Here is a 15975-nt window from a genome sequence, read left to right as displayed (position 1 = left end):
TTGTAGCCAGGTTTGTAGGACTTTTGCCGTAGTAAGCATTGGAGTTTTGGGCAATGGGGAGTGAGAATGGCCCATGTGTGCTTCCAATATTCCATTAAAGTCCTCTCTCCTGGTTAAGGGGCGTTGAGGCCAAGATGCTAATATTGGAAAAGGGAGGCATAGAATGATGGTTGCCCTGGTTTGGGTGCATATGTACTCCCCAGTATGAGAGATCTGCTTTTCAGACTACCCTAAGTAAATACATATCTCTTCTTGCCGTCAATAACTTGATTGTCCATTTCGAATGGGACCCCTGGGCCAAAATAGATCAAGGTCCTTTTAACATAAGCGGAGTACCTCGTTGCAAATAATCGCCATGCCATTTAGTCTGTGACTCTTGCCACTCTTTGTGTGTCAAGTGGTTCTCGTGAATCATCGCAGTGTGAATACCTCTACGATGTATATCTTTTAGTAGTAGTGGGCATACCCCAGACATTTCAAGAACCTATAAGTGGTTATTCCGGTATTAAGTGGTGTCATTGAGTTGACCTGCTGGTGGACATGAGGACCTCTGTGAAAAAGTGATGTGTGCGATAGGTAGCGGTAACCTTTAGGCTGATGGTGTGGTGTCTGATCAAGAGCATAAGACGTCCTTCCATTGCTGGTTCGGCTTTGCTGCCAATTTGTTTGGGCTACGAAGATCCCCTAATGGGTGATGGGGCCATCGGATAGTATACCTGTGTGAAAGTAGATGAAGTGTGGCGATATGGAAACCTGGCAGGCATTGCCCATTGTGGGCTACATATTGTGACAGTGTGCAGGAAATGGCCAGTCAGATCAGTTCATCCGATGTCTGTGGTGTGATAATCATTGAGGTGCTACTGCCGGAGTCAGAGTCGGAATACTGAAGCTGTGACTGCGTAGCCAGTTTGCCTATGAGATCCGAAGACAGTGATCATTTGAAGGACACCGCAGCTGCTATGGCTTCTCAGTGGTGGTGAAGGACTTGCGTCAGTGAAGGAGAGTCTGGGAACGAGGTCTCCTATGGCCCCTCCTCAGATGCCGAGTTGAGGTCAGAGAGGATGGTTGTTGCAAGTCCTCAGTTCTCGTGTTGGGATCAGATCTGTTGAAAGTTTCAAACCAGTTCTAGGCTTCTTCTGGTGGGCTGTAGAAATATGTCTGTTGGTTATAATCTTGAGCCTGTCAGAGAATAATAGAGCATAACGTAGGCCCATCTCCCAAGGTCTATGTTTAACCTCAGTGAAATTGACCCTGCGGTTTTGCACCATTAGAGTGTAGTCTGGGAAGCTCATGACTTGTCCGGAACCAACCATAAAGTTGCTACTGTCATGATCAGTGAATAATGGCATCTTTCTCCCTGTAGTTAAGAATCTTGGCCACTAACGGCCGAGAAGCGGCCCCAGGAGGAGGAGGAGGAGGAGGAGGTCTGACTGGTGGTACTTGATGGGTTCTTTCTACCATAAACTAGCTGGAAAGAGATTGAGGGGTGACAGTTTGTATAGCCAATATTTAATGTATTGTGTGCGGTTTGCTCCTTCTAGCTCTTCAGCCTATCCAACTATACAGACATTGTTTCTCCAGGCTCTTATCTCCATGTCTTCTGCTCACCCTTCCAGGATGTGGACTTTACTGGTGAGTAAATGCACACTAGCCCCAGAGTCACTGGGGAAGGGAACTAGAGGCTCACCAGGGTAATAGGAGACGGCCTGCCTCCAACACAAATTGTTGTACACAAATGGGGCCGCTCCTATTTAGAATGACCTAAAGTGTGCTCAGAAGTGTTATGTGAATGTGAGTGTGGACATCTCACAAAAAGTTTAGGACTGGCCTCACACACCACCTGGTGTCATGCTTCATCATTGGCCAGTCCTCGCCCTCTAAAAACTCGGTTTGATAGAGGGCGGGCATACACCTGACAACAGGGATGCACTTCTAACTAAGTGGGGGCCCGAAGTGAGTGAGTGAAGTTAAAAACCATTAGAGTGACCTCATTTACTTTTTAATGATCTAGGAGGCTGTATGGTGTATAAAAACAAGTGAACGGCGAAATGGGGAAGTTATTAACCCCTCGCCGTGTAGAGCTGGGCCGACATGTATCTGCCTTGTGTCAAGAGTGGTACTCGGCATTCATCAGGACCTAGATACTTAAATATATACAGGGCTCCACTCTTACCAACATTGTGGTTTAGATAAAACCTGCGGTGGGGTGACCTTTGTCACTCTCTGCTGTTTAGGGGTCTTTAGTACCCTACAGACATAACCCTATGTGCTTCATGGGAGGGAGAAGTAAAGGAGAGCCCCTGTAGTCAAACTTTCGTCAAGGTGCACTCTCCGCGGTATCACCTAGCTGTATACTGCTCTCCTCCCCAGTTTACTGGTGAGTCCCTGCATCTGCTTATGGAGGTCCTTAGTTTGTGGTTGAAGGTCTCGGAGCATGGTTTCTGCTGTTTGTAGTCTGTTGGACAACTTGTGTTGGTCCTTCCTACAGAGGCTAAGATCAAAGGCCATGCCGTCTACTTTCGCCTCCAGGGTTGTTTTCATGTCTACTATTGCCATCAAAAACTTTTCAAGTGTGGCTGGTGATAGATCTGTGGATTTCAGGCTGGTCAGGGCAGGCGGGCCAGGTCGTATCAGCACGACGTGATGTCGGTTGGAACCGCAGAGGCCCCTTTCCTTGGGTGGTGTTAGACCTGGCACCTTGGCGTGGGTCTCCCTTCCATTTTTTGCTGTTGCCTCATGTGTTTTTGCTGGTGTTAGATGCTTTGGGCACTGTGCCACTGCTGTCCAGTGCCACAGTGCAAGTGCTCCCTATTGTAAATTGATGTGTGGATTAGTGATTCCATGATTGGCTGGTTTGGTTTACCTGTTAGACCCTAGTACAGTGCACCAGGAGTGCCCAGGGCTGGTAATCCAAATGCTGCTGGTGGGCTTGCAGCACTGGTTCTGCCAACCACAGAAGCAGCCTGTAAAAGTATGTCTAAGGCTTGCCATTGCAGAGCCTGTGTGCAGTCTGGTACGGCCATGCTGACTGGGCAAGTGCACCCACTTGCCAGTCCCTAAACCTCCCCTTTTCTTCATTTCAGATACCCCTATGGTAGGCCCAATGGCAGGGTGAATTGTAAGTATAAGGTTGGGCAAGCCCTGGTGTGTGTGGCATGTCCTAATAGTGAATTACAGCCATTTTCGTTTTTCACTATTGCAAGGCTACCTGTTCCCTATAGGCCAGATAGGGCAGTTTGATTATTACATCTTATAATCCTAACTGACTCAGGGAACATGGTAGAAATTCGAGTTTAGTATGCCTGAACTCGGAATGATAAAATACATCTTTTAGTGAAGTTGTTTTTAACATTCTGTGTTTCAAAATACCACTTTTAGAAAGTAGGTATTTTCTTGTCTAACCATCCAAACCTACCTCTGCTAGGTTGTGTATTCCTTGTCTGGAGTTTGAGTGACAGGGGCTGGGGGATTCCAGGAGACAGGGTGAGTCAGCATAGGGCTGAATAGAGAGATCTGCATCTAGATGGGTGGGAGGAGTTGCACCTGGGACCTGAATAGGGCTGTGCCTTCCTTCCACAATGCTGGCTCCGCCTCCTGTGGTGCGTCTGATGTCTCTGCCCTGCACTCTGAAAGGAAAGAAGGAGTCTTGTCAACAAAGTGCTCCAGGACTGACCAGAATTGGTTTGGACTAGGCAAAGACCTCTCTGCCTTCAGAGAACAAAGAGAAACTGGGTATAAATATTAGGACCCAAACCTAAGAACTTTAGATCACTTTGGGAAACAAGACAAAACCTTTGCTGAGGAGAGGAACCAGAGAGACTGAGGAGACACTATCCCTAAGCTGAAGTGCTGCTTGGGGGATTGGCCTGCAGTGGTTGCCTGACTGCCAAAGAAAGGAGAAAGGAACTTTGTATGTACTTTATTCAACTTGTGAAGGATCTCCAAGGGCTTGAGAAAAGAGCTTGCCTCCTGCTGAAGTCTCAGGGACAACAGACTTCAGCCACCAGCTCCCCAAGAGTACTTTGGAAGTGCCTGCAGCTGTATTGGGGCATTTTGAGGGACTGCGTGTCACAAGGAGCTGGAAGCGCGACTCACGAAGAAGAAGCGTGTCGCCGCCGCAGCCGCTGCCGTCACATCACTGAACAAGGGTGTCACCGCTGTAGCTGTCGCATCGCATTGCATCGTAAAGAAACGTCTCGCAACATCGAAGAAGCGTGTCACCGCCGCAGCCGCTGCCGTCACATCACTGAACAAGGGTGTCGCCGCTGCAGCTGTCGCATCGAGTCGAGATGTCTCGCATCATCGGAGAAGCGTGTTGCAGGGCCTGTCGCGGCTCAGAAGAACCGTTGAGTCGCCGCACGGCCGTCGGGCGTGCACGCATCGTGTCGCAACAAGAAGACACCATCTTTGTTTCATTGCAGCGGATCTTCATCGCATCACGGCGTTGTGGGCCGCATCGCCACGGAAGCGCAATAGGAAACCGACGCATCACCGTTCCTGCGTGTAAGGAACCGATGCATCACCTTCCCTGCAACACTTTCGTTGTATAGCGTTACGCATCTGTACTGCTCGATTTTCCCGGCCTTTCTTGTGTTAAAGAGGGACCAATATGACTTCAGTCTCTTTCCATTCAAGTTTAAGGGTTAGAGTAGTGTATAGAGCCTATTTACTAGGCACTTCGACATGATCCTGTGTTCTTCCCCATAGATCAGGGCTTGCACACATAGCCTAGGGGATAGATTCGTTAGTATTAGGGGTAACCTGTCCTGTAGTGAGAGTATTTCATGGAGCCGTGCTGAATTCAGGCCTGGTAGGCCTCAATCAGGAGGGACTCCATCTTTCTTTCTGCTCCGGCAGCTTGGGATGCTTCTAGGTCAAACGTAATGTTTTAGTTATGAGGTGTTATTCGCTTGGAGAGAACCGGTTCAGGCCGGCCCTTATCGAAGGATTGTATTTTTCTTCATGCCGAAGACACTACATCAGGCCGGCCGGCTGGGAACGTGTCCTTGGCACGGGGAGGTACAAGAATTTGGTGGGCGGCAGGTTACGGGCTGGAAGTTTCCATGAGGAAATGCACATCTATATTAGTAAAAGTTTGAGGCAGATACTGGCACTTGCTTTTAGTCCATAGGCGGCACCTGGCCGTTAGCAGTAAAGCTGCTACTTATTCCAGGGAAGACAGATGACAAACTTGGAGGTGGAGAAAAACCGAGAAATAGATATTCCAAAGAGAGGAGAGTAGCCGATGAGGAAGAGGTCCCAGTGACTCGGAGAGGGAGACGGGAGTAAACCCGTGATTGCGGAGGTGTGACTTCCAGGCGAAGCCGAGGCGCAGACGAGAAGGGAACCTAGATGACCATTGAGTGCAGGCTACATACGACCAAGGTGATGTCAACCCCTTACTATTAGAGTGTACAACTTAATCTTTCACTTTTCTTTGCAGGTTATGTGATATGTATTATGTTCCGTGAGTGTGCATGTAATAACTAAATAAAGTATTCAGTTTGTAGTAAAGCAATATGTGCTACGTGTTCTTGTGTAAGAGGGTAACCTATTCTTCTAGTCAGCTGTGACTTGACATGAACAGATGTTAATCCTGATCAGGTAGGTGGTAACTGAATAAGGGAGAAAGGAGCCCCTCGAACCGGGGAACGGGTTGTGCTCAGCTAGCCGTCTTTGTGTGATCTGATACATAGTAACACTGATTCCCTTGTTGTTAATTCCCTTGTTGTATGTCGTGGTAATGATAGGATGAACTCGTGCTAAGGCTGCCGTCTGGGCAGGAAGTCCTGGGTCCGTTTGGGACCGCGAGGCTGTGGCTGCCGTCTGGGCAGGAAGTCCTGGGTCCGTTTGGGACCGCGAGGCTGTGGCTGCCGTCTGGGCAGGAAGTCCTGGGTCCGTTTGGGACCGCGAGGCTGTGGCTGCCGTCAGGGCAGGAAGTCCTGGGTCCGTTTGGGCCCGCGAGGCTGTAGCTGCCGCCTGGGCAGGAAGTCCTGGGTCCGTTTGGGACCGCGAGGCTGTGGCTGCCGTCTGGGCAGGAAGTCCTGGGTCCGTTTGGGACCGCGAGGCTGTGAGGTCTTGGTATACATGTATGTAATAGGAATTCCCTGTCCTTAGGTGGTATATTTATGTGGTTATTTAGGTGTAAATAGGCCCTAGGGAGGGGGTAACGTTCTGGTTTGGGTTAGAGAGGCTCTGTTGAGCGCGTTCCAAAAACCCAAGCAGAACAGCATCCAAAGGTACATTGACTCAAAGTGTTGCATTTTAACATCTAAAGAGAACTAAGTTAATTCTACCATTTTAAGTACAGTATTGTGGATTTTTGTCGTTTATGGTCTTGTGTTAAATCTATATAAAGAATACTTATTTTTTATATAAAACTTGTGTGGTGTCCATCTGTAGTGTTGTCACTTGATTACTGTATGTGTTCACAAATGCTTTACACACTGCCTCTGAGATAAGCCTGTTTGCTTGTGCCAAGCTACCAAGGGGGTGAGCAGGGGTTATTTTAGGAGCGTACCCCCTTACCCTGACTAGGCGCAAGGGTCCCTATTTGTCAAAGGTACCTAACTCTGCCAACTAGAGACCCCCAAATCTAACAGGTGGGCTTTAAAGCAGCCCACTGGAGAGCTTTGTCCGGCCTGCCTCTCCTGAAACCCAGAGGTATGAGCAGCCAGAGGGCAGAGATGTAGAATCTAGATGTCCCCCATTGTACGAGATGAATCCGAAATCCATTCATTGATGTAGCATTGTGGAGCATCTAATTGCAGAGATTATCTCCTCCGCTGTACGCTATAGAATTGCTGGCATCTGCCAGAGGTCAAAGCTGCACCTACAGATATGCAATATGTGGGGTGCGGTCAAGGCCGCAGCAGCTCAGGCATTCAAAAACCTGTGGCTTGGTGGCGGTTAAATGGGTCCAGCCCAGTGGTCCTGTAAGGCCATGTCACATGCCTTGGATTGATCCAGGAGGTTGATGAATTGCCAAGCCCCCAGCTTAGGGAATGGGGTGGACCTTCGCCTTCAGGTATTAGCGGCACTGTAGTCACCTGCACTCTGCCCCTGGCTCCCATATGCATGCAGGGGGGCCACCTGGGATGCACAGGGAAAAAGGGACTGTATCCTGAGCATGTAGCCCGCGAGCCACACTCACTTGAGCCGCCTGGGTCTGCTTTCACCTTCGTCACAGTTCTGCGGTAGACCCGCAGCTCCTAAGTAGCTCAGGAGAGCAAGCCTTCACTGGAGCTCCCTTGATGGCAGTGGTCTCAGCCAACGGCGGTCTGGTACTCCACCAGTGGTGTAGGAGGCGAGATTTGCTCAGCCCATCTCTCGGCTGTTTCTGCAATGGCTCTGCAGGTTGAGAAAGCGGTACGCTGAGGACCACATACTAGGACGGGTTAAATGCTGTCCAGCTCAACTTTCCATGAACCAAGGTAGCCCAGTCACTCCATACTTTCGGCTTCAGGGTGGCCTATGTTGCACAGAGGCTGGAGGGAACCTGGTTGGTAGTGGAGATTCTCAGGGTGCATCCGCCATGCTTTGTCACTAGGCCACGCCCCTCAGAGGAGTCTTTTCTGATCCACATATCCTCTTCTCTCCTCTCACAAAAATGATGCTGGTAAGTGGAGTGACCAACCAAGACAAGCCAAAATAGTGGAAACAGGGACAGACAGGAGAACATGGGAGAGGGTGCAAGAGGGGAGCGCTTATGGCCTTTTTAGCGTTTGGCGGACATGGTACGTTATCAAAAACATGATAGATGCCCCCAGCCCGTTATTTAGAGCCCCATTGACAATTATACACTTATAAAACGATGGGTGGCACATTTGTTACATTTTTGACAGTGTTTCCTGCATGCGAAACTCTAAATAAGGCGTTAATATTTATAAATTCATTGCAAAGTACACAAACCCGTCATTCACCATTCTCTGTCACATCGTTTGTTAACATGTCTATCACTAATAGGAATGAGGAGCACTGATGTAACATGAGTATGGAAATCCATAGGAGAAATAAAAGCTTTGTAAGTCTTTGTGCTTTTGTATATAGTCTTACAATTTACACAATGTATTATTAACCTGAATGGTTTTAAAAATGTAAAGTTCTAAGTTTTATCACTTTTATTTACAGGATCGGGTGATGACACAAGAGCTTGGGGTCCACCGTTTGTTGGAACTGAGAGCGCGTACTTTCTTAGTATAAATCGAAACAAAAAGGTAAGTGATAAGTCATTTTTTGTTTCATGCAGCAAGCTTTAATCATTTTAACTAAGGAATTTAGCAAACAGCAGATACATATTAGCCACAGAAAAATGCATAAATAATGCATACCACAATGCTACTTTGCATTTCTGAGGACTACTGTTGTGCTTCTAAATAACCTTTTGAATCTAAAAATGGAGTACTTTGTGTAGTGACATATAAATGTACTTACTGACTTATATTTGAATCGCTAGGTATGCAAGAGGTTTGGGTGCCTGCCTGGAAGTGTATGCGAGTGGGGGTGGAGTGGGGGGATAACGTTTGGAAAAATGGGACTTCCGTCCCTCCTTTACACATCATGCTGCAATCGGCATTGGAAACTTAGAAGTGAGGATGTAGACCCCCCTAAGGATAGGGAAGATCAATAGCTAGTGCATCAACTCCCCTCCCCCACCCCCGAAAACTTCCTAGCCCAAATAACCTTCAGTGAGCATGCGCCAAAAAAAACAGGGCACCTGTTGGGCGTGTGGCAACTCAATAATGAAACAGCAACATATGCTTCGGTAATGATGATGTACTCTTTGTCCATGAGAAGCACCCAAGCTGGTTTACAAACTGTGCATAGGCGCTGGAAGTAGGGTGTGGGAGGTGTTGCTACGCACCCAAAATAACCATGCTGGAGTTTAGAAGGTAAATGAGCATTAAAGATGACTTTAAAATGTGTTTTTATCTTGTCACATTTGATGTGCTTTCTATGGTAATTGTCAAATGTCAGGGTATATTTTCTGACAAACTGCTGCTTATCCTTTTAACATGGAGACTGGTGTTTACTTTTCTTTCTAGGACTGCGAAGTGAGAGGATTGTGTAAAGTGATCTATGTGACCTTTGTGACAATCTTGCTGGCATACCAGGACTTTGAAATGAAAGGCTATGGAATGTCTATGTTTACCTAATACAATTTTTGTATATTTCAGTGCTACACCCTAAGTGGGTCATGTATTCCCAGATGTGGTACCTGTGCACTTCGAGCCACTGGAACCCAGCTGTACCCAACTGATGAGCCCTAATAATGGCAAAACCTTGTGCTCTAGTTTAGGGTGGACCTGGCTTGGCATTTCGAGCTGGACTGCTCCCATTAGAGCTGGGTCAGGACTGATTTGCATATGGCTTTGTCCAAACTGAGGCAGCAGATTAATTTAAGCATTCCATCCATCATTTTTTGTATACTTCAGTATGATAAACGGGCATGCCCATCCACTATCTTGATGCCTTCTTACACCAGCCACATGTGTACCACAACCCGCAGTTTGACACACAGTGACTTAAGATGCCTGTGCCAAATGGCAGTAACTACCTGCTCCAAATGCCTTTTAGGCTACCAGTCCATTTAACTAGGAAATCTCATACAGTATGCTTGCCCTGTGGTGTTTTTCAAGTCAAACCATCAGCTCGCAGCACACGCTGGCACACATGCACATCCCAGAAGATGTCAACAACAGACACAGACACCAATCCATGCCAGAACACCAGCCTTACATGCTAAAACAACACACCAAGGAAACACGTGCACACTGTACCATGAACCCTAACAAACTTAAATTTGCACACACATCTTTTGAATTTTCTCATTTATGCTCAAAGTTGGCTGGCCCCTGTACAATTAGATAGACAAAAACGTACATAAACATCTAACAAGCAAGCCCTCTGCACCCACAATGTCTCGCCAAATTATCTATCCAAGTGCAATGTCAACTGGGCTCTGAGTGCACATGCTGAATATTCTCATATAAACACTCCCACATGCATACACAACAAACAAAAACATTTTTTTTCTTTCTTTTTTTTTTTTTCAAAAACCTTTATTCAGCATGACTTCACAGTACACAGCCCCATGCCTACAACCAACAAGTGGCCGGCGGCCTGGTGTAAATGAGGAGTTTAACGTTGAACACAGCTGCCTGCCTACAACCCTCCAAGGGCCGGCTGCGGCATAGGAACTAATAAAATAGGACACACACTCGAGGAATGCGTCACCCCCCCCCACGGAAGCCCCGCAGTCAGTAAGCGCTCCATAACATTATACACCGGCGTGCAGAGGCGACCCTCAGCACTGTGCGTCGTCATTCCCCCCTCCCTATCCCAATACCTAGTGCAACATGGCAGTACCATGAGATCCATCCATGCCGGAGAACAAGAAAAGTGGAGGGGAACTCAGGTCTCATTGCTTGATGACATTCTACCAATTCCCGCCCCCCAACCGGGGTAAAGCCATTGGATTAAGAGCGCGAAGATCTAATGTGGATGTGAGTGGGAAAGTACGTTAAATCTGCGGGTGTGACAACAGATACGTCTGTAGGGGACCCCAAATGTCAAGCGGTCGGGATGCGGAAGGGAGGAGTTCAGCGTATAGCAGTACATTGTCCTGACAGTGAACCATGTCTTTGATCCAGTCCTTAAATTTCGGAGCTCTACCCCTCCCCCATCTACAGGCTATGAGTCGCTTAGCCATGAGAAGGGCAATTGTGACAAATCTACGAACCGGCTTCTTAGTAGTTTTGGTGTAGCCCAACAGTGCCTGCGTCGGAGAGGGTACAAGAGGGGTGTCAATCATTTCCGAAATGCCAGAATATACATGTTGCCAGTAAGTGGCTAATTCGCGGCATCCCCACGCCATATGAAGGAAGTCAGCCGCGGGAGCACGACAGCGCCAGCAGAGATCTTCCTCTCGAAGGCCCACCCTGTGCATGTGCGCTGGAGTACAGTATAGTCGATGTAGGAATTTATAGTGAATCACCCTGAACCTACTGCTGGAGGAGATTTGTTCGGTTTGCAAGCAGCAATAGCTCCAAATCTCGTCCTCTATGGGCTGACCCAATTCCTCCTCCCATTTGGCCCGTGCCCTACAAGGTAGGGAATCTGGTGAAGTGCGTAATGAGTGGTAGAGGGTGGAGACCGCGTGTGAGGGAGTGACAGCCTTGAGTAGCTGATGAAGGGGCTCTAGAATGGGCGGTTCGCCGGGGAATTCCCCCGTCAATGCTCGGATACCACTGCGAAGCCTGGTATAGAGGAATGTGTCCATGAAGGTTGGGGCAGTGTCAGCGAATAAATGTGTCTGGGAGTGGAAGAGGCCATCATGATAGAGATCCCCCCATGTCGTTATGTGGAATTTAGCCATAAAGTTTTTAAACAATTGTTCTTGTAAGAGGGGCAGCAGGGGGTGATATGCCAGGGGAAGCAGTGGAGAATAGAGCAAAGTCGTGTGGGCAAGTTTCGCTATGTATTGCCACGCCAGAATGGAACTGGAAATAGTGGTGCGGTACATCGTTCGCGTCTCTGGCGCACTAAATATCGCACCTGCCAGTGGGATAGGATCCGCCAGCCAATGTTCCACAGCTGTCTGTGGTAGAAAGGGAGTGGGGCGGATCCAGTGATGAATAAAGTGGGCTTGCGCGCTATAGTAGTACAACTCAAAGTTCGGCAGGTCCAACCCCCCCTGCACGAAGGGACGAGTCAGTGTCTCCCAACCAAGACGCGGCCGCCTTCCTCCCCACACCAGCCGAATAAGCTCAGAGCGCAGGAGTCGAAAAAAGGACCGGCCTGGGTAATATGGGATATTTAGGAAGAGGTAGAGGAGCTTAGGAAGAACTACCATCTTGATGAGGGAGCTCGGCCCGCGAGGGAGAGAGGCAGCGTGATCCACCTGGCTACGCAGGTCTGAATGTGATTAAAGGTGCGACCATAGTTCAGCCGCATCAACTCCTCCCGATCACGAGAGAGAAGTATGCCAAGGTATCTAACTTCATCCTCCTCCCATCGTAAGGGGTATTCCAGCTGGAACGGCTGAGCAGCCGCGGTCAGCGGGAAGACAGTGGACTTACCCCAGTTAATATGAACACCAGACATGCCTGCGAAGCGAATAAACTCCCGAAGGATGGGATTCAGGTTAGTGGCGGGATCCCGGATGTATAGTGTAATATCATCCGCGTATAGGGAGATTAGTACCTCTCTCTGGAGACAACGCAACGCCTTGTCTCGGTGATGTTGTCGGAGCCGGGCAGCCAGCGGCTCCATCGCCACCGCGAACAACAACGGGGATAGGGGGCACCCTTGACGGGTGCCCCGCGATATCGCAAAAGCCTCCGATATCCGCCCATTTATCCCCACTCTAGCGACCGGCCGGTCATACAGGATATCGATCCAGCGCGTGAAACCCAGTGGGAATCCCATATTACGCAGGATACAATGCAGATAGTCCCATTCCAGGGAGTCAAAGGCCTTGGTGGCGTCCAGAAAGACCGCCACTAGTGGCAAATCAGGGTCTACATTGTGCATAATGGAGAAAAGCGTCCGAAGATTATTGGAAGTGGCTCTGCCAGGAACGAACCCTGCCTGATCCGACAGTACCAGACCGCCCAGTAACAGCTGTAATCGATTGGCTAGAACCTTGGCCAGAATTTTTGCGTCACAATTAATCAAAGAGAGAGGGCGGTAAGAGTCACACGAGTGAGGCAGTTTACCCGGTTTCAATAGAGAAGTAATCAGCGCTTCCTGCATTGATGGAGGGAGCGCACCCGACTCATGCGCCTCCAGAAAAACTTCTCGAAGCACCGGGGCAAGGAGATCCATATAAGCCTTATAAAAATCCATGGGCAGACCGTCCAGACCGGGGGCCTTTCCAGGTGCCATCTGATTAATTGCATCTCTAATTTCGTCCAGGCCTATGGGTTCCGCCAAAAACTCCCGCTGACGATCCGAGAGCCAGCCCAGGGTGAGCTCCCTCAGGTAGTCGTCCCTGTCCAGTGCGCCAACTCTGGTGGTAGAGTAAAGCGTGGAATAGTGCATAGTAAAAGCCGCCAAGAGCGACTGTGTGTCGCGTATAGGAACTCCCTCTTCCTCCTTAAGTTCTAGCACAAAATTGGAGCCACTCAGCGGACGGACCGCGTTTGCAAGGGATCGACCGGGACGTTCACCCTCTCCGTATGCCCGAGCCCTGAAGTATTTGCCCCGGAAGTGTACCTCTCTGTCGGCAGTGGAAGTGTATTCAGACATCGCCGCACGGTACTGTGCTTGCGCAGCTGTGCTGACAGCAAAGTCTGGACTAGTTTCCAGAGTATGTAGCGTGGATTCTAACTTATGTAGTGTAGCGCGTAAGGTCTTCAACACCCCAGAGCTCTTAGAGATACATACTCCACGCATCGTGACTTTCAGTGCCTCCCATAGGGTGGCCACGCGGTCAACCGAGCCCCTGTTACGCGAAATGAAGTCTTCTAGTTCCTGCCCTAGTTCGGATCGGAACAGTTCATCGAGTAAGATGTTGGGCCGGAGTCGCCATGTCGGGGATCTACCCATTATGTCCGGTAAGCGGAATTTGGCGAGCACCGGAGAGTGGTCGGAGAATGTGCGGCCTATGTGTTGCACACTGACCAGGGAGGGGGCCAGTGCCCTATTTATCATAATGTAATCTAGTCTAGCCCATGTGGCATAAGCAGTATTCCAGTGTGCGCCCTCCATGGAGGTCGGGTGTAAATGACGCCAGGTATCCACGACCTCTTGAGTGTCGCATATGTCCCTCAGGTATTTGTGTGTGTTATCATAGTGGCAAGCGGAGGGGTTGGATCTATCCATAGCAGGGTCTAGCACAGCGTTGAAGTCACCTCCCCAGATGAGGTGCGTGGAGCCCACCTCCCGGATTTTGTTCCAAAGAGCAATAAAGCTGCGTGGGTCATCACAATTGGGACCGTAAGAGCAAGCCAGGGTAATAGTCTCGATGCCTATCCTGCCCCACGCTATACAATATCGGCCCTCTGCATCCTTGGCTGTACCCAGGGGAACAAAAGGAACCCCACGTTTTAAAAGAATAGCAGTGCCTCTTGCATAGGATGAATACGACGCAAAAAGCGAGTGCGCAGCCCATCTAGCAGCAAAGGATCCCCGACGGAGGGGGTCCATATGTGTCTCCTGCAGGAAGACTACCTGAACATGCAGCCTATCTAAAGCTCCCAAGATTCGCCGCCTTTTTCTCGGGTCCCCCAATCCCCTGACATTCCAAGAAGTAGCGGTGAGCAGTCCCCCCCCACCTACCTAGCTCAGTGTGTGTGGCGTGCGCTAGGTCCTCGGACACGGGAACTCCAGGTCAATAAACCCACCTGGCGGCTGTCCCAAACGTGTAGCCATCTATTAAGGGCAACATACTGTGCTACGTCAACAAGTCTGCGTGTAGTGCTCATGCTGAAAAAAACCAACAAACCTAAAACAAATCCCTGAGAGCCCACCCACCCACCCACTCCGACAGCCCAATCATGCCGGGCATCTCCCACACCCCTTACAAACCTAAAACATCTTGTCATTCACTCATGAGGGAGCACCCAAGTGGGGAACACCAGAGGTCCAGACCCGCCATCTCACTCCCCCGATATCTCACCCGCTATCCCCTGGAGCCAAGATCCAGTGGAGAAACACGGGAGGGGGAGGTTGGTGCCAGGGCGCAATCGAGTTGAAACATCGTCAAGGAACCATCAAGAAAAGGAGAGGCATAGCCTAATGGGTGGTAACTCCACCAGAACGGGCGAGAACACAGAGTCACAGATTGAGCAGTAATTGAATTGCACAAAAGAAAGGCAGAGGCAGAAATAAGTGCACATCAAAAGAATACCATCAACGGAGCTCAACGGCAGTCGGATATCCCCAGTCAGTCAGGGGCAGAAGTGGGCGATCGGGATCTTGCACTCCCCGAAGGGGAGTGGGCCAGGTCAATAGATCTTTTGTGGTCTTTCAGAAACAGTTCAACTTGGGCTGGATCCTGAAATATATGTGGCTTGCCGCGATGGACAACCCGTAGCCGGGCCGGGTATAGCATGGAGTATTGAAGTCCCTGTTGAAGCAGTCGTTTCTTGACCTGGTCAAATTTACGACGTGCGTCTTGCACAGATTGTGTAAAGTCCGGAAAGAAGGATAGCGTGGTATTTTCGAAGAGGACTGGTTGTTTTTCTCTGGCAAGTCGGAGAAGGGTGTCTCGATCCCTGTAATTCAAAAAACGGATGACTATAGGCCTCGGGGGCGCGCCGGGCACGGGGCGAGGGCCCAAAGTGCGGTGAGCCCGTTCCACCACCAGCTGAGGAGAGAAGGCGTCCGCGCCGAAGAGGTCGGAGAGAAGTTTCTCGACGAAAAGTTCCATCCTGCCCACTGAGGTAGTCTCCGCCAGACCAATAAGGCGAACGTTGTTCCGGCGCGATCTCGCCTCTAAATCCTCATTTTTTTCGGCGATTACCTTCAGCAATCGCTCCATCTGCGATACCTTGGACGTGGTGGCCGTCGCCCCATCCTCCAGCCCGGAGACCCGCTGTTCAGCCTCCTTAAACCGCTCCTCGTGCTGATCCAATCTATGCACCACGGAGTCCAGGCGGCGCGACATACCATCGATCTTGGAGTCAATGGAGGTGAGGCTGGTCTGCATGTTCAGGAGGAGTGCTTTCCAATCCACCTCATCTGCGCTGCCCCCCTCAGCATCGCTGTCTCCACGAAGCCGGCCAGGTGTAGGGCCCACAGATATCCACCATGCGCCAGAAGTAGGAGGTATCGTCAGGAGAAGGGCCACGAGCCCCGGGGGCAGTCCCAAGCAGGCACCTCCTGCACGGACAGTATCTCGCAGGGCCAGGACAAGCAGCGGGGTCCACGTGTCAAGGCCCGTGGGGGGCACCAACAGCAAGGACAACGTACCCCCCACCACACCCAGGGCCGTCTTGAGCAAGATGGGGCACTCCTCGCCAGCCCCGC

General features: G+C 49.9%; 1 protein-coding gene across 1 annotated transcript in view; it reads left to right on the top strand.

Moving 5' to 3' along the window:
- SUGCT (succinyl-CoA:glutarate-CoA transferase) overlaps window positions 1-15975 on the top strand; it is a 3154468-nt gene that overhangs the window by 99931 nt on the left and 3038562 nt on the right. The window contains exon 4 of the mRNA XM_085607431.1: window positions 8131-8216. Within this exon, the coding sequence (XP_085463557.1) occupies window positions 8131-8216 (86 nt within the window). The remainder of the gene's footprint in view (window positions 1-8130; window positions 8217-15975) is intronic.

This window comes from Triturus cristatus, chromosome 5_2, assembly GCF_964204655.1.
Source record: "Triturus cristatus chromosome 5_2, aTriCri1.1, whole genome shotgun sequence".
In the NCBI taxonomy this organism is placed as follows: domain Eukaryota; kingdom Metazoa; phylum Chordata; class Amphibia; order Caudata; family Salamandridae; genus Triturus; species Triturus cristatus.
This window is presented reverse-complemented; position numbering and strand designations above follow the sequence as displayed.